Source organism: Aquarana catesbeiana, linkage group LG06, assembly GCF_042186555.1.
Source record: "Aquarana catesbeiana isolate 2022-GZ linkage group LG06, ASM4218655v1, whole genome shotgun sequence".
Classification (NCBI taxonomy): domain Eukaryota; kingdom Metazoa; phylum Chordata; class Amphibia; order Anura; family Ranidae; genus Aquarana; species Aquarana catesbeiana.
This window is the reverse complement of record NC_133329.1, coordinates 229,333,824-229,360,241: the sequence shown is the minus strand read 5'-3', so window position 1 is coordinate 229,360,241 and position 26,418 is coordinate 229,333,824. Positions and strand designations below refer to the sequence as shown.

The following is a 26,418-nucleotide window of genomic DNA, read 5'->3' as shown; positions in this document are numbered from 1 at the left end:
TTGCGTGCTCCTCAGCCAGCAGCTTGCTACAAGTTGTCGCCTAAGCAGAGTCAGAGCTCCGTGTATCCATTCAGACACAGAGCCCCAACCTGGCCTCGCCCTGCCCCTTCTCTACCCTGATTGGCTGACTGACTTTAATTGACAGCGGTGGGAGCCAATAGCACCGCTGCTCCATCTCAGCCAATCAGGAGGAGTGTACTGGATGGCTGAGGGGATCGTGGACATTGCTGTAGAGAAAAGGAGCTCAGGTAGGTAATTGGACAGTGCTGGGGAGGCTGGTACACACAGAAGGTTTTGTTATATTAAAGCATAGAATGCATTAAGATAAAAAAATCTTCTGCCTTTACAACTCCTTAAGGCTTCTGTGATTAGGCAGGAGGTGGGGAGGGCTGGGCATAGCAGCTGTAGCTATTCTGCTGCTGTAGATGCAAGGATCATAAGGATCAGCATCGGGCTTCGGGAAATACAGCTATACCTGTCTTCTTGGGAGTACTGTAAACCTGTCCGATATAAACAATAGAGAAGTCCAGGAAAGGTCACTCACCTCCTTAGACTTAACTCATAGTGTGCCTTCACCTTTTACACGGGAGCTGCATTTCTTGTATGAATACAAAGCTTCCTCTGGCTGGGAAGCCGAGACCGGAAGTACTCGTATTATAGTCGGATTACTGCGATTTTAATTATGAGTTACTACGTTTTGTTTATCAGTACATTTTTATGAAATATAGCACGATGGAGCCATCCCTCTTTATTACATGCCCTCACCACATCTGATGAGCCTGGAGCATAGAGTCTGAAGCCATCTTCCAAAAATACCGCTATTGCTGTAAGGATCGTTGGAGGTCGATTGTGGTGATTTTTGCTTCTGCTTCTTATCAAAGCTCGATTTGACCCGTAGGGGTCTCCATTTGAAGTGAGAGGCTGGGGGAAACGAGTGGTGCACTTTGGATGGTGATAGCTATTGGATAAAGTGGACACCGATCGATCGATTATATTGCACATGCACTTTTCCTATGTATGAACTGTTATATGGAGATTTGCTCCCTTCTCATTGAAGTTTGCTTGCACTTTCTGGATATTGCACCTTATTTTACATGCACTTTATGAGTTAATTGGATGTTATTAGAGCTACATCACATCTGTGTTATCCATTTGCACTTTATGTATGATTTATGCACTTTATGAGATTATTGCACTTTATTAGAGGTATATTATATCTGTGTCATCTATTTGCACTTTATATTATTAGCACTTATGCTATACTGAAGATTTGCTACATTCAGTGCTTTCACACTTGTTGTTGCAGCACATTCCTGTTAGTGGCTGACATTTAGTGTGTTGGTATTCATTTATATTTTGTTTAGTTAGCGCCACATACCTTCTTTTTTACATTATTTACTTCTGTGTGGGAACACGTATATATGTTGTATATGCTTCTCACATTTTGATTTTCCTTTTGTAGTGATTTTTGGTTTTGCGCATTAGTTCACCCCTACTTTTCATATATCTACTGTGTTAGTTATCTCTGCATACCAGAGGATATTTAGTAAACACACAACCTTATTTCTAAGGCTCCTTTCACGTGATCATTCCGATCAGGTCTGCCTGGCAATTTTTTATGCAGACCTGATTGGATGGTCCATTCACCCGCTATGGGCCGGCGGGTACAAACGGACTTGTGCCCGTTAACACCTGTAATGTAACGAAATGTCCCACACTCCACTTGAGTGCTTTTCGTCATATACCGCTTCCTCCAATCTGAATATAGATATCAGATATTCCAAACCGCTGACAACCAAGAATTAGACAGTACTCTTTTTGGCTGCTGAACATGAACTGTTTATTTCAACACAAGCACACAGAGATATTCAAACTTCTCATCAGTAGACTGTCCAATCAGCAGGGAAAGCTGTTGGAGGAACTTCCCTCTCCCTCCTCACAGCAAATACACATGCACATCCCATAATACTTTAATGCAGACAGACACAATAGAACAATGGAATACAGCCACACCCCAAATGACTCAACAGAGAGCACACCATAGTTTGAGACAAAAAAAAATATATATATATTTTTTTATAAACACAACATTCCAGTGTGGTTGTACAGTGAGTCCGATTTAGTACAGCTCAGACTGGGGTTCTCGGTCACCCCGTGCCCCTAAGACAAACAGGGTACTTAGACATAGGAGGTGCATGGGGAAACAAGGGTTTCCCAACCTCTCCAAGGGATTCTGGGTTCCACGCCCCCCCCCCCGCCCAAAGTGACTCCCGTCATACATCTCTCCTTTCAGCAGGGGACTAACACAGGAGGAGACGCCAGATGAGTAGACTACTAGATGAATATCCCCGCAGTGTTTTCAGAGCAAGGCTGACATCCTTCTGTCCCAATGCCGGATCTTTTTCTGGGGTTGAGTCAGTGGAGACCGAAGTCCCATCCACTACCACAGGAATTCAATCTTCTTTTGAGGGCAGAGGCCAGCAGCACTCTGCTCTGTTGCTAGCTCTTCTGCTAAGTTGCTGGCATCATTCTGGGGTGCCATCTGCTGCTGGGAAGGGCAGCCGGCTGCTTCACCTCCCTTACCCTCATCTGGCTGCTGGGATGATATGTCTCTGGTACTGTCTCCCTTGCTGGGGAGAAAAGACCACCACCTTCTCACCCTGGGCCTCTGGAACTGCCGCAAGTGTAGGGCAGAGGTCTTGGACCCTCTGTCCAGTTGTCAGCGCTTCAGCTGGAGAAGTTTCTGGTAACTCCACAGATGCTGCTGTTGGTGCTGGCCAGAGCTCAGTGACGTTTGGCCCTGATGCCAGCTCTTCTGCTGGAGGCTCACCAGGTTGTCCTTCCTCAGCAGAGAAGTCTATTAAATCCCCAGTCTCTGGAACTGGTGTCTGGGGATAGAGGTTCACCATCTCCTGTCCGTAGAACCCAGAAGATGTTATCGGTGCTGGGCAAAGGTTAGCAGAGCTCTGCCCTGTTGTCAGCACTTCAGCTTTGGGGATGGCAATCTCCGGAGTTTCCACTGTCGATTCTCTGGAATGCTGCTAAATGTGTTCTAGCAGTTTCCTGTACGCCCTTTGCAGATGCTGTTCCCTCCTTAGCAAATATTCCAGGTCCAGTTTAAGCTCTGAGACCCCTGCAAGACCGAGCATAGCCTCTCTATAATCTCACAGGTCCTCAAGGGTAGGTTCTCCTTCATCGCCAAACATAAAACCATCTGTAAGGCTCTCCCACAGCAATCCAGGGCCGCCAAAGTCAAATCCCTCTGGAGAGCATTCTGTTGTCTCCCCTAAATATTCCTGCTCTGCGTGCCATTGCAGAACCCGATAATGATTGTCCAGCTCTATTTCCTGCTGGACCAGCCTGTCCAACTCAGTCACCCATTGCTTCTGGGCCCGCTTTCCCAGGAATGCCATCGGCAATGCCCGCTGGTCACTAGCCCGGTGCTCTGGGGTTGGAAAGCACTTGCCCTGTTGCATACCAGCGACCTGGAGGGCTCCAATGCAGAGTCCTACCTGAATCTGCTGCCTGAGCTCCAGGTATTCATTCTCAGACACAGTCCTGGAGTATACTGAAAGGACAATCCGCAGCAGCCCCGGGAACTCTGATGCCAGGTCCATATCTCCGCTAGGGTGACCGAAGTCTGCTATCCTGATCTTGGATCCTGCTGAAGGTTTTGATGTCCCAGACTTCAGGAAGCGTCCCACTTCTTGCCACCAATGTAATGAATGTCCCACACTCCACTTGAGTGCTTTCATCATATACCGCTTCCTCCAGTCTGAATATAGATATCAGATATTCCAAACCGCTGACAACTAAGAACTAGACAGTACTCATTATGGCTGCTGAACATGAACTGTTTATTTCAACACAGGCACACAGTGATATCCAAACTTCTCATCAGTAGACTGTCCAATCAGCAGGGAGGACTTTACAGCAAATACACATGCACATCCCATAATACTTTAAGGCAGACAGACACAATAGAACAATGGAATACAGCCACACCCCAAATGACCCAACAGAGAGCACACCATAGCATGAGACAATATACTCTATACTGTATGTATATAAAACATTCCAGTTTGGTTTTACATTGAGTCCGATTAGTACAGATCAGACTGGGGTTCTCGGTCACCTTGTGCCCCTAATAGACACAAGGTTACTTAGACATAGGAGGGGCATGGGGAGCTGAAACAATGGTTTCCCAACCTCTTCAAGGGATTCTGGGTTCCACTGGCCCCCCGCCCAAAGTGACTCCTGTCACACCTGTCTACCTCTGATCCAGTCCGCTAAAAACAAACAGAAGGGGATTGGTCCTTCTCTATCTAGGAGGATTGGATCAGAGGTAGTCGGGTGTACACAGAGAGCAGAGTCCATTTACACCTGGCTGCCCACAGAATAGAGTGGGCTCTGTTCATGTTCGCTCTGCATAAATTGAGCGGACATGAACCTGTCATCCGCCCACTCTCCTCTGATCAGCAGGGGATCAACGAACAGATCCCCTGCTGATCAAAACAGCCCTGTGTGAGAGGGGCCTAAATGTATACGACGGAATAACAGTTCTCAGCTCTTGTCTTCTATAAATCCTGCAGTGGAAGCATTTTAAAAATGTTATCCTCGAGGCTAATTGTTATGCCGCGTACACACGGTCGGACTTTTCGTCTACAAAAGTCCAACGGACGCTGACGGACTAAAGCTGGCTGGTAATCCGATCGTGTGTGGGCTTCTCCGGACTTTCAACGGACTTTTTCAGCCTCAAATCCGACGGACTTTAGATTTGAAACATGCTTCAAATCTTTCCGACAGACTCGAGTCCGGTCGAAAAATCCGCTCGTCTGTATGCTAGTCCGACGGACAAAAACCCACGCTAGGGCAGCTATTGGCTACTGGCTATCAACTTCCTTATTTTAGTCCGGTGTACGTCATCACGTAAGAATTCGACGGACTTTTGTGTGATCGTGTGTAGGCAAGTCTGTTCGTTAGAAAGTCCGCCGCAAGTCCGTCGAAAGTCCGTCGAAAGTCTGTCGGACAGGCTGTCGGACTTTTGTAGCTGAAAAGTCCGACCGTGTGTACGCCCCATTATAGTTAGAATTCCAGAGTTTAGGAGCTTGGGGTTGTTGTCTGTGCATAGCCACGTACTATGTACAGTAAAATGACGGCGGACGGGATCCCCTCTCATTCTGGGCTGATGTCATATGATGTCGCCCAGTATCACCGCGATCGCGCTGTCACGCCATGTTCCTAGGACACGGCGTGACCCCGATCTTGGTAAAAAGCCGATGACGTGGCTCTTTACCCACGTGATCGGCTGTGTCCAATCACACTGACAGAGTTTGAAGCGAGGAGAGCCAATCAGTGGCATTTCCTTGCAGGGGAGACTGTACAGATAATCAGGGCACTGATCAGCGCAGCCCCAACAGTGCCCATCAGTGATGACAGTCAGTGCTGCCTTTCCGTGACGAACATCAGTGCCGCCTATCCGTGCAGCATATTAGTGCCGCCTCATCAGTGCCCATAAGTGCTGCCTCATCAGCGCACATCCGTAAAGGAAAAAAATAACATTTTTACAAAATTTACTGACAGAAACTAAGAAAAACTTTTATTTTCATTTTTTTTTTTTTTTACTTTTGGTCTTTTTATCGCTTTTTTTTAGCAAAAAATAAAAAATCCAGCGGTTATTAAATACCACACTATGAAAGCTCTATTTGTGTGAAAAAATGATAAACCTTTAATTTGGGTACAGTGTTGCATGACCGTGCAATTGTCATTCAAAGTGTGATAGTGCTGAAAATTGGCCTGGGCAGGAATCGGTTAAAGATGTGTCTGGCATTTAGAGCATGATGTTCCACTAGATGTGGTACCCCTTACATAGAAATGTGACCCCTGCTATGATGATTAGCAAAAATCCCTCTAGTTGCTCATAAAAATGTCAACAACAGCAAACACATGTATGTCAGTTCAGAATAGATTGGATGATGTGCGGTGAGGAGTTTATAAATTACCTGCAAATTCACCACACAGGCCCTGTAGGCTGAAACGCAATTATGCATATCTTTTTGTGCTGGATTTTTAATATTGTTTGAAGGCTGATTCCTCCAGCCATTTTTTTTTTTTTTTTTTTTTTTTTGTAATTCCTTTATTTTCATAGAAAGTGCATTTTACAGCCAAAGTAAATAACAAAGATATATAATAAAATCAGATAGCAGGAAAGATCACATAATGTGTGCAACATATCAACTGCCCTGGCATTACACAGTATGGATGGCATGAATGGAAACATGGTATAGAAAGTATTGTCGATGCATAGAGCTGGGAAGGCATTCAAACAGTTATATGAGAGACCCAAAACAAGTATTCATAGATGCAAAATAAAACTCTTATGCCCCGTACACACGGTCGGACATTGATCGGACATTCCGACAACAAAATCCTCGGATTTTTTCCTACGGATGTTGGCTCAAACTTGTTTTGCCTACACACGGTCGCACAAAGTTGTCGGAATTTCCGATCGCCAAGAACACGGTGACGTCAAGCACGTACGACGAGACTAGAAAAGGCCGGTTCAGAACCAAGCGCGGCACCCTTTGGGCTCCTTTTGCTAATCTCGTGTTAGTAAAAGTTTGGTGAGAGACGATTCGCGCTTTTTCAGACTCGTGGCTTTCAGATCGTTTTCTGACGTTCAGTTTGTGCTTGTGGGTTTGTATCTGCTCTTCAGTGCGTGCAGTCAGTTCGTATCGGAGTTTTCTGTGCGATCTTGTCCGCTCGTTGCTGTTTTTCAGGTCGCTCTTCACAGGCCTTGCTGTTCTTCAGTGCGTTCTGTTACTTCGTTCTGAGCAGCCGACCGTTTTCTAGCCATGTTTCGTATGCGTACTCCTCGTAGAGTTCGTGCTGTGTGGGGGCTTGGTGTTGGGGTCCTGACCTTGACACAAGTCCAGTCCATGAACAGGGTGGGGAGGAGTTCATGGACCAAGAATTGGTTGCTTCAGCGTGACCAGTTCTCTCATATGCCTTTGCTCCGTGAGATCCGTGAGAATAATCCTGATGATTTCAGGAACTTTCTCAGGATGACGGACCCCGTGTTTCACCGTTTGTTGGCTTCGCTGACCCCCTATATCAGCAGGCAGGATACCTGCATGAGGCAAGCCATCACTCCGGAGCAGAGGTTGGTCGCTACCTTGCGGTATTTGGCCACAGGGAGAAGTCTGCAGGACCTCAAGTTCTCGACAGGCATCTCCCCCCAGGCTCTTCTTTGTGGACATTTACTGCTTGTGTTTGTTTTAGCTGACCCTGACAGAAATGTGTGGAGTCCAGAAAATGTCGTGATTGTGTAACCTTATGCAAAGCACTGTTGGCTGTTATTTACTAAATGCAAAGACACTTTTCACTACAAGTGCACTTGCAACTGCACTGAAACTGCACTTGTAGTGCAAAGTGGATTTCCCCTTAGGAAATTACCCCCATTTTCTCATCAAACAACAATTACATCACCCCAAAAGTGTTGTAGTGTTGAGACAATAATCCACACATTCTTGATGAACAATCTTTTTAATACCTGCACAATCACATGTGCATTTACCAAAGGTTTTTCTGACAAACCGACATGTTTGTTGTATAACAATTTTTGTGGTGTCATTATCCAAAATCAAAATGTGCATTTTATAGAAAACAGGCCTGTGTAAAACCCACAAGAAAGACACAAATCTTGATCTTACAAAGTTCACATTTGGTAGAACTGGAAGGCAATATCAGACATGAGTATTTAGGAACTGTGTTTGATATTGCGTTCAGATGGGGGGAAATCACCCCTGGAAAAGCCAAATTTGGAAGATGCACACAAATTGCCCAATGTCAACATGTGCTACCTGCCATCACGGGGGATCAAGGGACGTGTTTTGGGGGAGAAAGCCCTTCCTCACCGCTACTTTATTATTGAGGAAGGGGTTGCACCCCCAAAACGCGTCCATTGATCTCCCGTGATGGCAGATAGCACATGTTGACACACTGTGTGCATCCTCCAAATTTGGCTTTGGGAAAAATCACAAAAACATTTCGCACATTGTAGCAGACAAAAGAAGAAAGTGATTTGGAGGGGCTTTAAACTCGCCCCAAAACATCAATGATGTTTTTATATTTTGGAATAACATCATTGATGTTTTGCTTGATGTTTTCTAATTGTAAATTACACCCCATGATCTCCCCGATCACAATCTGGGCACTTTCTGATGTGAAAGGATCTTCATCCACAACATCACGATCACCTAAAAAGAAAGGAAATCCAAAATAAATTAGGTTTGCCAAAAAATGCCGCCATCCATCTTTTATCTGAGCCTGTGGTTGCAGACACTCACCTGTTGTGGTGACTACTTCCACCACGTCTTCTTCCTCCTGCTCAGCTTGTGTTGGGGGGATTTCCCCTTCTTCCAGGGGGGGGGGGGCTCTGGTCTCCTCGGATGAGGGGTGTCCTCCGAGTCTTTTCTCCCCTATGTAAAACAAAAATGGTATACTTAGCACACAGATATTTGATGGCAGAACTATAAAGATGAAACATTGTTTGGAAGTGGGGTACAATGATCTATTTTAGCAGAGTTCCAAGATGTAGCTTTTTTAGTGTCCTTTGTCAAGCTGCAATACTTTACCTGTTTGGTACAAGCTTCACAGATGTAGCCCCCCCTATAGTATACACTGGAGCACCTGTGTGCCCCCCCTAATAAAAAGGGTGTTCCGGGGTCCCACACTAGTGCTCCAGTGTCCAGATGTGAAAACAGCTGCTCAGTGTCCTCTCCTTACACACAATCTAGTTTGCATTTCATTCTAGTAACAAACCCATCTACACAACCCAATTCTTTGAAGACAAGTATAGGGCGTCAAAATGGTGGCCAAATGCATATGGCCTAAACAATGGTATTTTATCGTCCGAAATAAAAATGTGTGATCCGAACGAATAATGTGCCCATGAACATGAAAGTTGCCATTTTAAACTGTACAACAGTTCCTAAAAGCACATGGAGCAGCACGAACGTAATAAACACAAGAACAATAGGAACACAGCACAACTACTTACTTTTTTGCAGCACTCTCCGGATCTTTCTGTACTGCTCATGTTCTCGTAATTTCAGGTCCGACCACCGCTTCCTGAGCTGATCTTTCGATCGTCGTACCCTGAATTTCCGGTGCAGACTCCTGACCACTTTCGCCATGATCTTGGCCTTTCGGGCATTGGGGTTGGGGTAAGGCCCATACTTTCCATCATAGTCGGCCTTCTTCAGGATGTCCACCATCTCCAACATCTCCCCAAAGGACATATTTGAGTCCTTTAATCTCCTTCTGGATCGGGACGTTTCAGGCTCCGGCCTTTCCTCCCCCTCCTCCTTGTTGCTGTACTTAGCACTATCCTGCTGTCTCTCCGCCATGTGCTCTTCCTCCACTGCGCCGAACAAAAAGGGGCGGGGAATAGAATAGAAAGAACGTCAGGGGCGGGCGGAGTTATACGCATGCGCAGTGTGTATAAATCGTAACGCGCGCGTCTTACGTACGATCTGTGAGCGGAGGAAGGAGCATCGGAGACGCCGATCGTGCTAACGAAGGTAGGATCTAAACTTGGGCCTATACTGCTTCGAAATTGAAGCCTATATTGTAACAAGATTAGGGGAGTTTGGCCTGACATTAGGGTTTGTCTTGTGTTGTGTCTTGCAGAGAAAATGGATGGGTTCAACGACCACAATTTCCTGCCCCTGTTCATAGACAAGTACAGGGAGCTGCCCTGTCTGTGGCAAGTGAGACACCCCCACTATAATCACAAACAGAAGAGGCAGGCAGCGCTGGAGAAACTGCTGGAGTTGGTGAAGCCGGTGGTCCCCACAGCAACCATCCCTTATTTAAAAGCTAAAATTGGTGGCCTGAGGAGCACTTATCTTAGGGAGCGCAAGAAGGTCACAGATTCCCAGAGATCCGGAGCTGCAGCAGATGACGTTTATGTCCCCAGGCTGTGGTACTATGAGAGACTGCGATTTCTGTCAGACCACACTGAAGTCAGGGAATCCCTCTCCACTCTTCCTTCCACTCTTCCTTCCACAGCAGCTGAGGCTTCTGATGTCCAACCTGGGCCTTCCAGCCAGGAAGAAGTGGAGGAGCCCAGCTGGAGTCAGGTATAGCATTGTTCTACTGATTTCTGAGCAATAAATAAATGATGTTTACTAGATGTTATTATTGATCACTAATTGCTGATTTCATAAAGTGTTTTACATATCAATAGACAGTAGTGGGCACCCAAAATTGGGACAAGAATGAAAACTGCTGGGCTCAGAAGGATAGTCTGTTATATTTGGTAACATTCAATTTGCAGCAGTCAGGAGGTGAAAATTGTGTGTGATTGATGAAAACAATACTAAAACTATGTCCCTTTTTCATACACAGGAAGACCTCAGCCAGGAGGAGGCGGGGATTAGTGGCAGCCAGGAGGAGGCGGGGATTAGTGGCAGCCAGGAGGAGGCGGGGATTAGTGGCAGCCAGGAGGAGGCGGGGATTAGTGGCAGCCAGGAGGAGGCGGGGCTAAGTGGCAGCCAAGAGAAGCCTGGGACAAGCCGCAGCCTGACTGAGTCTCAGGTTCCTCCCCTCCGCCTGCCATATAAAAGGGCCAGGAAGGCCACTCCCAGTCCTGTGCAGGATTCAGTGTACAGGCTGATCCAGGAGGCTTCGGCGTCCCTCAGAGCCTTCCCCAGTCCTGAAGAGGCCTTTGCCTGCATGGCTGCCACCAAATTGCTGGGCATGCAGGAGGGCCAACGCAAGATCTCTGAGGACCTGATTTATAAAGTCCTTCGTAAGGGGGAGAGTGGGGAACTGACACACAAGACGGATGTCATGGAGAGGGACCATCATCCTCCTCCTCCTCCTCCTCCTGCTGCCACAACTCCACCACCACAGCCAAAGCCTGTAAGGAAGCGTGGAAAGAAGACCTGAGAGTGATGACCTGGGTTCAGTCTGGTCTGACAAAAGCTGCAGTCTCTCGTATGACCACAGCCTGGGGACACAGATGTCATCTGCTGCTTTCCGGATCTCTGGGACTTCTGGACCAGACTGCCCTCCCTTAGATAAGGACTCCTCAGGCCACCAATTTTGCTTTTAAATAATTGATGTCTGCCCTGGGGGTCCAAGGCTTCACCCACTTCTGCAGTTTCTCCAGCGTTGCATCCCTCTTTGTTTATAGTTGTGACCCCTTAATAAAATATTTTTAGGGAAATTCTACTCTCCTGTGTGTGTTTTCATCCAAAAAGGACAGTTTGTTGGTGACGATTCAGGTACATTTCTAAAGTACAATGTGAAATTAACAAGGGACAACAACACCAAACAATCTCCTCCTACAGATTAAATAGAACAACATATCAATGGTGTTGTGGGAACTTGTCACAAAAAACACACAAACATTTTCGGGAGTACTAATCAAAATCACCAAAAAAAAATAAAAAGAGAAACACAAAAAAAGATTCTACATTAAAGTAAAAAAAAAAAAAATATGTTGTCAGATGTGAGAAATCAAAATATATTGAGGGAATCCCGATAAATAGTAACGAAAAAAGTTTGTGAGAAGTGTGTGTGAATATGAGCATCAAAACGACTTAATTCTTGTCACATTATAAAGAAGAAGAGAGTGCGCTGTATTAAACCATTTTTTACATTGCAGCGTGACGAAAGTGCTTTATCCATTACGAACGCTAAGTTTACCAGAACGAGCTGTCCCGTGTCGGAATTTCTTCTGAGCATGCGTGGCACTTTGTGCGTCGGAACAGGCCACACACGGTCGGAATTGACGCGATCGGATTTTGTTGTCGGAAAATTTTATCTCCTGCTGTCCAACTTTGTGTGTCGGAAAATCAGATGGAAAATGTCCGATGGCGCCCACACACGGTCGGAATTTCCGACAACACGCTCCGATCGGACATTTTCCATCGGAAAATCTGACCGTGTGTGTGGGGCATTACAGTATATCAGGAGGCAAGGCATCCGATGGCCAGCTGAGCCCAGAGATGGGACACTAAGATAGGGATAATGTAAGCAAGGATATTCACAGTATCTGAATAGTACAGCCCATAACTGAGCTAAGCATATGGAGAAGGGGGGCAGTCGTGGGGGAGAGGGTAGGGGATCTGATATCTCTAGTGCGAGAGGAAAGAAATCAAGGACAGAGAAAGAGGGAGAGAAGACAGGTAGTGCCTCCCGCCCAGGGAGAAAATCTAATCCCGGAAGTCGGGCAGATTGTGAGACCTCTCAGAGGTACGCAAAATGTTGCCATGGTCTCCACGTCTCTCGAAGGGTCTACTCCCGGTTGTGCAGTGTGGCAGTGAGATCCTCCATATCTCTCAGCTCGTTCACTTTAGAAAACCACAGGAATTTTAACGGCAGGTTCTACGATCTCCAACATAGTCCTCCAGCGATTTGTTTTGCTTGCGTCTATCTAGCAAGGCTATTTTGTAGTATAAGCAAGGAAGCTGAGACCTCTGCAGTGTGTAAATGTGCTTTTACTATACAAAGATGCTGTACATACAAAACTATTACAATATTAGGAATACAATACAAGACTGACAGATATCTATAACAGGCAAAATGCCTAGCAAATAAACAGCCTATGGTCTGTAACAGTAGAAATAAGCTTAAAAGTTACTTAGCTCCAGTTACTGAGTTCATAATCTCCCTTGCTGCTGGATATCAGGCACCTTCTTGTTCCCTGATTACAGATTTGAGTGTCCTTTGGTGTTAATTCATGCTCCTTTTATTTTGGCTTTTGTTTACCATGGTTACAAACTTGTTTTCCATAACAACCAACTAAACAGTCATTCTTTCAGTTTGAGAGACCCTCTCTTACCTGTTTACTGTAGCTATAGAGACAATAGCCTATTCAAACTGTCAATTGAATACAACAATGGTATCTATGTTCCCATTATATCCAAACGCATTTGTTTGAGAAATAGCTACTCAAGCCAAAACCTGACAGTAATCTGATTTTGATGACCAACTACTATTGTAATATTGTCTCATGTAATGTTATGTCTGATTAATATTAAAAATATATATATTTTAACAAACGCAACACACCATTTGACTTTGAACTGTGATCAGATGTGGTCATTTTGATTAGCTCAGTGTGAAAAGAGATCTCCTGGAGCATTTCAGTCCCTTATAGTGCAACTGAAGCAAACCATCAACTATGGGTGGCAAGGCACTGTCAAAAGATCTCCAGCATATAGTTGTATACAGGCACAAGTCAGGAGATTGATATAACATTTTTTAAAAGGCTTTATCAATGCCTAGAAGCACAGTGAAGTCTATTAAGAAGTGGAAGGTATTTGGTAAAACACAGATCCTCTCTGGATCAGGACGTCGCTTCAAACTGGATGAAAGAACCAGGAGGAAACTGGTCAGGGAGGCTACCAAGAGGCCCAGAGCAACTCTGAAGCAGTTGCAGGAATTTATGAAAAAGAGTGGTCATTGTGTGCATGTAAGAACAACATCACATATTCTCCACAAATGTGGCTTGTATGAGAGTGTTGCAAGAAAAAAAGCCACTCATCAAGAAAGGTCACATGCAATCACAACTGAGCTTTGCCAAAACACACCTTGAAGATTCTGAGGCAACAATGGAAAAAGGTGTTATGGTCAGATGAGACTAAAATTTAATTATTTGGCCTCCACCCAAACTGATACAGTATGTCTGGCAGAAATCCAATACAGCTCACCATCCAAATAATACCATTCCAACAGTAAAGCATGGCGATGTTAATGTCCTGTTATGGGGGTGTTTCTCTGCAGCAGGAACAAGGGAGCACTTGTCAGGGTAGAAGGAAAAATGGATGGGGCAAAATACTGCCAAATTCTTTAGGAAAATCTGCTGCCCTCCCAACATGACAATGACCCAAAGCACACAGCAAAAATGACAACATAGAATAAGGTGAATGCGCTTGCATGGCCTAGTCAGAGCCCAGACTTATTAAACCCCATTGAAAATCTGTGGAATGACTTGAAGACTGCAGTCCACAAATGACCACCATCAAATTTAACTGAACTTGAGCAGTTCTGCAAAGAAGAGCAATACATGTGTTTTTTTTGTTTTTTGTTTTTTTGTTTTGTGCAGTGATTTACTGTTTGGTATTAATGAATAGCACTCATTCCACTGGCCAGAGTCTGTCATCAGCCTGTAAATGAATGAATAGTGCACGAATTAACTAAATGTACTTTTTTTTTATATTACTAAGGTCTTCAGTTGAATTTTACAATGACATGGGGAGACTTGCATTACCTCGGACTTACAGGATTTGAAATTGTGGGACTGGATGGTGAAGCATTACCTTTAAATATGAACATAATATCTGCATCACCTCGAGACCTGAGCATACTTCCTGACTATCAAGATGATTACAGAACCTTAGACAAGTATGTATAAACTTTACTTTTTAGTGTTCTTATGGTTTGATGGTTTAAGTTATGCCACAGTACTGGCTTACAAGAAGTTGAACTTTCCATATACAGTATATGAGTATTTAATTAGTTGAAATCCCTTGATTATAGAACGTTAGTTTTGATTTTACTAGTTGTGTGATTTTGGAAAAGAATTGGCTGTACCGGTGATAAGTCAGGGATGCCATATTCAATATGGTGTTCAGGTATGTCCTTGTTTTTTATAAAAAAAAAAATACTCAACTTTTTTTAAATAAATAAAATCAACATTGATTTACTACAATACATGAACGCTTCCTAACTGGGTGTATATAAAAAAGAAAAAGCTTAAAATGTACAAACTTAAAATTTCTTTTTTAGGCTCATCAACGATGTAAAAATAACCACTGAAGATCTTCACATGTGGCTAATTCCCTTTACCAATGGAGAAAATCACACTATAACAATCAACTTTGATAAAGCAGAGACTATTGCTGGATTGCGGTTCTGGAATTACAATAAGTCCCCTGAAGACACATTTAGAGGGGTAATGCATTTTTATATTGAGTGTACAGTATAACATATTACAGGTGATGCAAGTGTAATAAGTGCAATCAACATAAAATTTATGTTGAGGAGTAAAACTTTAATGGGGCAAAGTAATACATTGAACTGCTAACTATAATGGTGAAGTAGTATGCTTTGCCAAATTTAACCTCAAACCTCCCTGCCCCCCTCTAGACCATGTTGCATTTTCTTTTGATTATGTTTCTGTAGCAGGCAATTGCTTTTAATACTTCCTGTGTCATCATCACAAGGCTTGTAAAATTATTGCATGGGTTACTGCTGTAAGTTCAGTTCCCATTAATATAGGTACACCCCCAGATCAACTTCTCCAACAAACCCTTTCCCCACACACAATGTGTGGACAGGCTCTTGGGAGTCAGGACAGCAAAGCTGTTTTGCTGCAAAAGATATCAATGTATGTATGTAAAGTGGGACAGAGAGAGGTGGACATCTGTTTTAGCAGGAAGGGTTGACAACGTTGCCTGGAATTTCAGACCAGCAAAGGCACTGTTGTGTCAACTTAAACAGAAATATAGGAACACACTCAATTTCTGGATTATCAACCAATAAGTTTGTTTATACTTGCAGCATTTTAAAGGCATACTGTAAGTTCTGTAGTTTCTATAATTAGTCAGAAGCACCACGGGATACTTATTACCTTTGGCCTTAGATCTTTACCCTATGGTATCAAGGGAGTTGTGTTTCTTTAGATACAAATGTACAGTATAATCTAAGAAAAAAAAATTATACGTTTTGATCCGGGATATTAGTGGACCTCATGGAAGACTTCATCTATGTTCTTTAACCGCTTGCCACTCCCTGTAACGTTATATGATGTCGTGAACTTTGAGCGGTGATATTTGAATGATGCCTGCAGCTACAGACATCATTCAGATATCGTCTTTTAGAGCCGGAGATTCCCTTCACCATAAGAATGATCATGGCGGCTATTCAGATGCTTGATCGCTCTTACAGGCAGCGGGAGGGGACACCCCCTTCCACCACCCTTCGGTGCTTCCCTGCAATTACCCCTGCCATCAGGGAAACCAGAGAAGGAACCGATCGGCCCGAGAAGGTGACCATAGAGATTTCTGACAGGCCAGATGGTCCCCGGAGTCTCTATGATAGTTCGGAGGCTGGGAGCAATGTTATGACATCACGCTTAGCCTCTGCATTTGAAAGAATGCTGCCGCCTCGGGTGGGAAGCTGAGATCTACTTTTTTATTTTTTTTATTTCAGGCTTCCCAGCCTTGAGGTGAGATCTGGGGACTTATTGACCCCAAATCTTACTGTAAAGAGGACCTGTCAAGCACTATTCCTGTTACAAGGATATCAAAGAAGTGGAGGTTCTAAAATGAGTCTGCCATGCACCTGCCAACATCCCTAACTTAGATACACTACAAAGATTTCCTCTTAGGGGTGGGACTTTTTAGGCACAGACTGTGAGACACCATATGTTGTTAAAAAGTATATAGAGTAATTTTATTTGACAATTATCAAAAACAATATCAAAATATTCATAAAAACATATGATTGGCACATTAATTGCTCACATCATAAGCTATAATAGTGGTCGCAAGAGCTGGGGGGGCTGGGGCTCCTCCCACTGGGGCTTCTCCCACTGGCTCTCGCTGAACATAACCCCACATAGGACTACGCTCATAAAACAGTTGATTTTTTTTTCAACTGGAGAGCGTTATAGCAAAGTATTGCTAACACTTTAGTAGTATTCTTGTCCGGGTGGTGCTTATAGAGGCCACCACTCTCGGCAAGAAAATATTTCTTACCCCTAAGGGGCTGTATTACTGTTTTTCTATATCTCTACTTCTTCCCCCCTCATAACTATTTACCTTTTCTTACCTTCTTATTTTGACACCCGTACCCCCCCTCCCCACCCACCCCCAACCCCCCACGACAATGGAAGCACTAAACATCATGACGTTAAATACTAAAGGTCTAAACATACCTGAAAAGAGAAGGATGCTATTACATGATATGCGACGCATGAAAGCAGATATAACACTGCTACAAGAGACACACTTTCGGGGGGATACCTTTCCTGTACTAAAGAATAGATATTACCCCACAGTATATCACTCAACATATTCAGAAACCAAATCTAGAGGAGTCTCAATTTTAATCTCAGCTAGAATTCCCTGGTCACTAATTGACATGAAAACAGATCCTAGGGGTCGGTTTTTGTTCCTCAAGGGGTTGATAGGAGACGTGAAGGTAACAATTGCGAACTTATACACACCAAACAGTAACCAGGACACCTTAATCAAAAAACACCTAGAACAACTACAGGAATTTACGAAAGGGCAGCTTATAGTGGGAGGCGACCTTAACATCCCCCTAGACCCAGCAGAGAATACCTCGACAGGAAAGACGTCCATACCTAGAGGCCAGCGGAAAATAATTCAAACAACACTCCACAACACCCAATTGATTGACGTATGGCGCCTGCTCCACCCAGGCGAGCGAGACTATACATTTTACTCCCGCCCACACCACACCTACTCAAGAATAGATTATTTCCTGATTCCCCATAGCCAATTACAAGCAATTAAGGACTCCAGTATAGGCTCTATCACGTGGTCAGACCACTCCCCGGTCATACTCAAGTATGCTTTGACAGACATCCAAAACAAGCAACGGAAGCCATGGAGGCTTAATGAGAGCCTTCTGCAAGACCCAGAGGTGTTGGCAGATGTGACAAAGGAAATAGGTCACTTCTTCCAAACAAATGACACCACAGACAGCGATATGGGGGTGATTTGGGAGACCCACAAGGCGGTAATACGAGGTATACTCATTAAACATGGTTCGAGAATCAAAAGACAGAGAACGGCCCAACTTACCTCATTACTCTCCAAACTGCAACAACTAGAAACTAAACACAAACAGACTCAATCCGGACCATTAGAGAGTGAACTGAACATCACACGCAAACAGGTCACAGACCTTCTCCAGTTCAAAGCAAAAGCTGCACTCCAAATTTGCCGCAGAAAGGTCTATGAATCAGGGAACAAATGTGGCAGATTCCTAGCCCAGACATTGCGGACACAGAGAACGGCTTCATACATACCGCGGATATCAGCATCTGCAGAACAGACTGTCAACCTCCCCCAACAAATCTCCCAAGCGTTTAAAACATACTACGCATCGTTATATAACCTGCCCACACCTTCATACCCTCCTGAGCGAATGACGGAATACATAACATCCTCCCTTATGCCGACCTTACCGACTGAAACACGCGAACAGTTAGAAGAACCTATAACAAATAGGTATCCTTAATGCTCACGCCCTCTGCACGAAGAACACCTCCACCGCGCCAATGTCACCCCAAAAAACGTCAAAAATACTGAATAAATACTAGATACATATACACCAGTGACAGTGATTAAATAAAAATAAACTAGTGAACACAGAAAATGTAGAGCTGCCCCCTTAAAATCACAATAAGAATCAATAGTTAATTTAATCCTAAATATCGGTTAAAAAACCAAAAATGGTGTACCGACACATAGGGTAAATTAGAAGGCGCTCAAAAACAATCCAGATATACCTTACAGTGTACAATGATAGTGACGACCTCTATTGGTCAATAGGTTCCCTGGGTATAAACAATAAAGGTGTATTCTGCAGTGTACAATGGTGGTGATGCCCTCTATTAGTGAATCAATCACCCAAAGTGTAGCACACCTCTATTATCTAATGGGTTAACTGGGTGTAAACACTAAAGGTACACTTTGCAGTGTACCATAGTGGTGACACCCTCTATTAGTGAATCAACCACTTAAGTGTAGCACACTGGATTAGCAGTGGCCCATAAAAGTATATAAACCTGTAAATATAAAATAAAACTTTCAAATGTATAGTGTAACGATATGAATTAATACACACATAATAAAGTGACAGCAATTAGAAAAATAAACACGTGCAAATATTTCAATTCATGCTGCAAAAGTTAAAAACTCCATATACAGTCCATGAATGAGAACAGCCTCCACACAGGCTGCAGGTGATAAAAGATAGTGACGATAAAATATAAATCAAATGTCCCACACAGATGATTCCTCAGTGATAAATGTCAAATGATGAGTAACTTTGTGCTTCTTCCACCTCACCACCGTGCCAGTGAATTACACTCTCCAGACATACACTCACCGAAATAAAATGCCAGCATTCTCATGCAAGGCAAAACAAGCTCTCTTTACCACACTCCAGGGTAAATAGTGCATACGAGGTTCGCAGCGATGGTGTTCAATGGATCCACATAAAAGAAAATAAATGCTCCAATAGTGTAATTCAGCAACAACTATTTATTAAAATCACTGCAATCCTCACACATAACACTCACATTGTGTAAACGTAAAAAAGGCACAGAACGTGTGATCAACAGCAAGCCTCAACTTTGTGGATTAAACAATAACCAATGGTCACGGCGGACCCGAGGTGTGCAGCTGCTGGGTATGCTCTCACCCCTCCCTCGGGATACCTCCGTCCCTCCGTGCGCTCGTAATCCTATCCTCCTGTGTGGCCGACAGCATGTACGTCACAACTCACAGCCACGCCCCCGACATGTTTCGTCATGGATAGACTTCTTCATGGGATTGGCTGTGTACGCTGCCACTCAACCCTTTTATCTGCTCTGAAATACACACCCACTGGGTGACGTACTGCGCATGCGCACACCTCGCGTCCCCGTGCGCTGAATACAATGATGTCTCGTACAGCAGATACAAGTAGGAATCAGGCACATGAAAAAATTCTAATAATGATTAATATAGTTAACGGGATCTAAGCAGTCTACCCAAGTAATATGCTTATATAAGTGTAAACCGCAATACCCTAAATACATAAAATTGCCACTTCAATACCAGCCAGCAGTTACAATGATCTTTCACATGGTTAACCCGCTGCCTAAATAAGAAGGTGGTTCATATAGCAAACCCATTGCAGGGTACAGAGACTGAGATCGGATATTATCTGGTCTGGACCTACTCATTTCCCAGTCATAATACATAAAAATTATAAATAAATATAAATAATTATAGGCTACGTTCTTCCTGTATACCATGATTTCAATTAAATTCACATTACATAAAGATGCTGAACTGAAAGAAAAAAATTAAAAAATCCATAAGAATTAATATAGATCATCTAATAAAATATATAGTATAAAAATTAGGATGTAAAAAATAGGAACCATATGATCCGATGTTGAATTCCACTTAAGGGATAAGTGTAAATATAAAATATAAACAAATATTTATGTTACATAAATATTCTATAAGGATACCAATTAATCAAAACGAGCGAAGGTTACATACAATATTAACCAACCCCTCAGGTAAGTACCGAACAACGATCCATAACCCACCGTATGTAGGTATTCAATATTCCGTGATTACCAGGGTGATAACCGAAAACGTATAACATCCATTTAAAATGTCTGTTTGAAAACAGGCTCCCTTCTCTCCCCTCCTCTTTGGGACTACCACCTTTCCCAAAAAAATTAATTATGGAGTATAACACCAGACGTATACTCTGTAAAAAACGTATCCCCTATTCCCCCTACTGCAGTACACACATGGGTGGGGAAATATATGCAGATGCCAATTACTAAAACATTCCCTAAAAGTACACTAAAAATTTGTAGACAACATCCACAGAAATCAAAGAGTACTAAAGATAGAATAACTCACAAAAAATCAAATGTCATAATCACCCGAGCTCCAATATCTATAGCAAATAATGAGCTAGGATAACCCAATCTAAAAATTATTGATGAAGCAATTTAAATCTAGTTCTATGTTCAACCCTCTAGGTGTCAAACTCTTCAGCAAATAAATCCATCTGGTTTCCCGTTGGGAAAGATCCCTGACTCTGTTAGACCCTCTCCAGGAGGGGTGTACAATGTCAATCCCACAGAATTGTAATAATGATGGGTCTTGTTGGTGTTTTTCTTTAAAATGTAGGGAGACACTATGGTACTTATAACCATTCTTTATGTTGGTTAAATGTTCCGAAATCCTGATCCTCAACAATCTCTTCGTCCTCCCCACATACAGAAGGCCACATGGACACCACATAAGATAGACAACGTGATGAATTACATGTGCTAAATTCCTTAATTTCAAAGGATTCCCCATCCCTATTGGTAACATTAGTTACTCCTCTGTGGTTGACTCTAACAGTCCTGCAACAAATACATCTCCTGCAACTGTAGAAACCTCTGAAGTCAAATTTCAGCGGATTCCTCCCAGGTGGGTCCAATATCCTCTTAACCACATGGTCACCGAAGCTCGGGGCTTTCCTATAAATGAATATTGGCCGGTTCGGTAACACCTCTCCCAGATGCCTATCCTTACATAAAATATGCCAGTATTTTCTGAAAATATTTTCAATGTCTTTATACTGGCAATGAAATCCGGAAATGAAACCAAATTGATGCTTATTATCACTGGGTGTATTCTCAGATTTCTTCAGGCATTGTTCCCTGGGTACTAATGCCACCTCCTGGGTAATTTTATTTAGTTCATCCTCCCGATAACCTCTTTGTAGGAATTTGCTTTTAAGAACATCTGCTTGTTCAAAAAAATCTTCCAATTCTGTACAGTTCCGGCGTACACGTAACATCTGCCCCTTTGGAATATTTCTTATCCAAGCCGGGTGGTGGCCGCTTCTTATTGATAAGAAGCTATTTCGATCAGTCGGCTTGAAATAAACTTTAGTTTTTAGTGAGTTGCCCTGTCTCTCAATGGTCACATCCAGAAAATTGACCGATACATTGCTAATCTGATGTTCCAATTTAATATTGTTAGGGTTGTTATTAAGCTCTTGTAAAAAATCAATGGCCAATTCCTCTGTCCCTTCCCAAATGAACAAGAGGTCATCAATGAATCGCCGATAAAATAATAGTTGGGGTCTTTTCTGGCTAAACACTTTTCTGTCCTCCCACTCTGCCATAAACAGGTTGGCGAGGCTGGGAGCATATTTGGCTCCCATCGCCACGCCAACCTGCTGGGAGTAAAAGTGTCCATCACACCAAAAATAATTGTGGGACATACAAAAATCCAGTACCTGTCCCAAAAATCTTTTCTGTACACTAGGGATGTCATCTCTCTTACTTAAGGCCCAATTAAGGGCCAAAGCCGCATCCTCGTGTTGTATAATAGTGTATAGGGAGGCTACATCAGCCGTTACCAAATACACTGTCGACGAGGTCTCCAATTTGACATCATTGAGTAGTGTCAAAAGGTCACTCGTGTCTTTCAAGTATGCCCTGGTGTTCTTGACACTTGGTTGGAGAAATTTATCTAAAAATTCCCCCAATCTTGCCGTAACAGAACCGATCCCGTTAACAATCGGCCGAGGAGGTGGGCACTGTATGTTCTTATGCACCTTAGGTAAGGTGTATATGACAGGGATTCTGCACGCACTGGGGATTAAATACCTCTTTTCTTTAGCATTAATTGCATCCATCCTAAAGCCCCATTCTACCAGAGCTGATAACTGCACTTTATATGCATCCGTTGGATCGGTAGGTAATTTTCTATATGTGGTTCTATCTCCTACCAGTTCTAACAACTGGTTCAGGTAGAATGTTTTATCCAACAAAACCACACCCCCCTTATCAGCTGGGCGTACTATCAAATTCTTTCTATCTTCTAGTGATCTGATACCTTCCCTAATATAATAGGGATTGACACCCTTGCGTGGAACTAGCTTCTCAATATCACTCAGTACCAGGCTCTTAAAAACCTCTATGAAGTGATTGCTTGGGTTTTGGGGATTAAAGATAGATTTATTCCTTAATCCCGTGTCTACCCTATTTGGAGGTACCCTAGATCTCTCAGAGGATTCCACCGGATGAGTTAGGAAATATTTTTTGATATTCATGGTTCTAATAAATTTATGTGCATCAATATACACATCAAACTTATTCATTTCCCTTTTAGGGGCGCATTTTAAACCCAGATTCAAAATGTTAAGTTTCTTATGACTGAGTTCCACACTGCTTAGATTATATATCCCCGTTTTTACACGTCCCTCAGTCGCTTCCTTGGATTTCTTGGATCTTCCTGCCCTACACCCCCTCCTTCTCCTTGGGTGGGCATGATTCCCCTGTCGACTCCTAGGGGGGTGCCTGTCTCCCTCCCCCTCTCTGATGGGAGCCCCTGGGGTTCCCCCTCGGTGTCCCCCCTCCCCTCCCCCGTTGTCCTAAAAAAGGAGCATAACCAGGACGCTCTTCCCTTTCTAGTGGTGAGAACCTGTTATATAGGGGGATGTCACCATAACCTTCAGAGTATTGGTAAGGTGGAGGGTGATGTTGCCATGAATATCAAAAAATATTTCCTAAGTCATCCGGTGGAATCCTCTGAGAGATCTAGGGTACCTCCAAATAGGGTAGACACGGGATTAAGGAATAAATCTATCTTTAATCCCCAAAACCCAAGCAATCACTTCATAGAGGTTTTTAAGAGCCTGGTACTGAGTGATATTGAGAAGCTAGTTCCACGCAAGGGTGTCAATCCCTATTATATTAGGGAAGGTATCAGATCACTAGAAGATAGAAAGAATTTGATAGTACGCCCAGCTGATAAGGGGGGGTGTGGTTTTGTTAGATAAAACATTCTACCTGAACCAGTTGTTAGAACTGGTAGGAGATAGAACCACATATAGAAAATTACCTACCGATCCAACGGATGCATATAAAGTGCAGTTATCAGCTCTGGTAGAATGGGGCTTTAGGATGGATGCACTTAATGCTAAAGAAAAGAGGTATTTAATCCCCAGTGCGTGCAGAATCCCTGTCATATACACCTTACCTAAGGTGCATAAGAACATACAGTGCCCACCTCCTCGGCCGATTGTTAACGGGATTGGTTCTGTTACGGCAAGATTGGGGGAATTTTTAGATAAATTTCTCCAACCAAGTGTCAAGAACACCAGGGCATACTTGAAAGACACGAGTGACCTTTTGACACTACTCAATGATGTCAAATTGGAGACCTCGTCGACAGTGTATTTGGTAACGGCTGATGTAGCCTCCCTATACACTATTATACAACACGAGGATGCGGCTTTGGCCCTTAATTGGGCCTTAAGTAAGAGAGATGACATCCCTAGTGTACAGAAAAGATTTTTGGGACAGGTACTGGATTTTTGTATGTCCCACAATTATTTTTGGTGTGATGGACACTTTTACTCCCAGCAGGTTGGCGTGGCGATGGGAGCCAAATATGCTCCCAGCCTCGCCAACCTGTTTATGGCAGAGTGGGAGGACAGAAAAGTGTTTAGCCAGAAAAGACCCCAACTATTATTTTATCGGCGATTCATTGATGACCTCTTGTTCATTTGGGAAGGGACAGAGGAATTGGCCATTGATTTTTTACAAGAGCTTAATAACAACCCTAACAATATTAAATTGGAACATCAGATTAGCAATGTATCGGTCAATTTTCTGGATGTGACCATTGAGAGACAGGGCAACTCACTAAAAACTAAAGTTTATTTCAAGCCGACTGATCGAAATAGCTTCTTATCAATAAGAAGCGGCCACCACCCGGCTTGGATAAGAAATATTCCAAAGGGGCAGATGTTACGTGTACGCCGGAACTGTACAGAATTGGAAGATTTTTTTGAACAAGCAGATGTTCTTAAAAGCAAATTCCTATAAAGAGGTTATCGGGAGGATGAACTAAATAAAATTACCCAGGAGGTGGCATTAGTACCCAGGGAACAATGCCTGAAGAAATCTGAGAATACACCCAGTGATAATAAGCATCAATTTGGTTTCATTTCCGGATTTCATTGCCAGTATAAAGACATTGAAAATATTTTCAGAAAATACTGGCATATTTTATGTAAGGATAGGCATCTGGGAGAGGTGTTACCGAACCGGCCAATATTCATTTATAGGAAAGCCCCGAGCTTCGGTGACCATGTGGTTAAGAGGATATTGGACCCACCTGGGAGGAATCCGCTGAAATTTGACTTCAGAGGTTTCTACAGTTGCAGGAGATGTATTTGTTGCAGGACTGTTAGAGTCAACCACAGAGGAGTAACTAATGTTACCAATAGGGATGGGGAATCCTTTGAAATTAAGGAATTTAGCACATGTAATTCATCACATGTTGTCTATCTTATGTGGTGTCCATGTGGCCTTCTGTATGTGGGGAGGACGAAGAGATTGTTGAGGATCAGGATTTCGGAACATTTAACCAACATAAAGAATGGTTATAAGTACCATAGTGTCTCCCTACATTTTAAAGAAAAACACCAACAAGACCCATCATTATTACAATTCTGTGGGATTGACATTGTACACCCCTCCTGGAGAGGGTCTAACAGAGTCAGGGATCTTTCCCAACGGGAAACCAGATGGATTTATTTGCTGAAGAGTTTGACGCCTAGAGGGTTGAACATAGAACTAGATTTAAATTGCTTCATCAATAATTTTTAGATTGGGTTATCCTAGCTCATTATTTGCTATAGATATTGGAGCTCGGGTGATTATGACATTTGATTTTTTGTGAGTTATCCTATCTTTAGTACTCTTTGATTTCTGTGGATGTTGTCTACAAATTTTTAGTGTACTTTTAGGGAATGTTTTAGTAATTGGCATCTGCATATATTTCCCCACCCATGTGTGTACTGCAGTAGGGGGAATCGGGGATACGTTTTTTACAGAGTATACGTCTGGTGTTATACTCCATAATTAATTTTTTTGGGAAAGGTGGTAGTCCCAAAGAGGAGGGGAGAGAAGGGAGCCTGTTTTCAAACAGACATTTTAAATGGATGTTATACGTTTTCGGTTATCACCCTGGTAATCACGGAATATTGAATACCTACATACGGTGGATTATGGATCATTGTTCGGTACTTACCTGAGGGGTTGGTTAATATTGTATGTAACCTTCGCTCGTTTTGATTAATTGGTATCCTTATAGAATATTTATGTAACATAAATATTTGTTTATATTTTATATTTACACTTATCCCTTAAGTGGAATTCAACATCGGATCATATGGTTCCTATTTTTTACATCCTAATTTTTATACTATATATTTTATTAGATGATCTATATTAATTCTTATGGATTTTTTAATTTTTTTCTTTCAGTTCAGCATCTTTATGTAATGTGAATTTAATTGAAATCATGGTATACAGGAAGAACGTAGCCTATAATTATTTATATTTATTTATAATTTTTATGTATTATGACTGGGAAATGAGTGGGTCCAGACCAGATAATATCCGATCTCAGTCTCTGTACCCTGCAATGGGTTTGCTATATGAACCACCTTCTTATTTAGGCAGCGGGTTAACCATGTGAAAGATCATTGTAACTGCTGGCTGGTATTGAAGTGGCAATTTTATGTATTTAGGGTATTGCGGTTTACACTTATATA

At 42.9% G+C, this 26,418-nt stretch overlaps 1 protein-coding gene across 6 annotated transcripts in view; it reads left to right on the top strand.

Moving 5' to 3' along the window:
• Nucleotides 1–26,418, top strand: part of KATNIP (katanin interacting protein) — a 310,890-nt gene that overhangs the window by 242,649 nt on the left and 41,823 nt on the right. For all 6 annotated transcript variants that reach the window (XM_073633024.1, XM_073633020.1, XM_073633023.1 and 3 more), the window contains 2 exons: nucleotides 14,244–14,421; nucleotides 14,806–14,971. In XM_073633024.1, coding sequence (XP_073489125.1) covers nucleotides 14,244–14,421; nucleotides 14,806–14,971 — 344 coding nt within the window. The remainder of the gene's footprint in view (nucleotides 1–14,243; nucleotides 14,422–14,805; nucleotides 14,972–26,418) is intronic.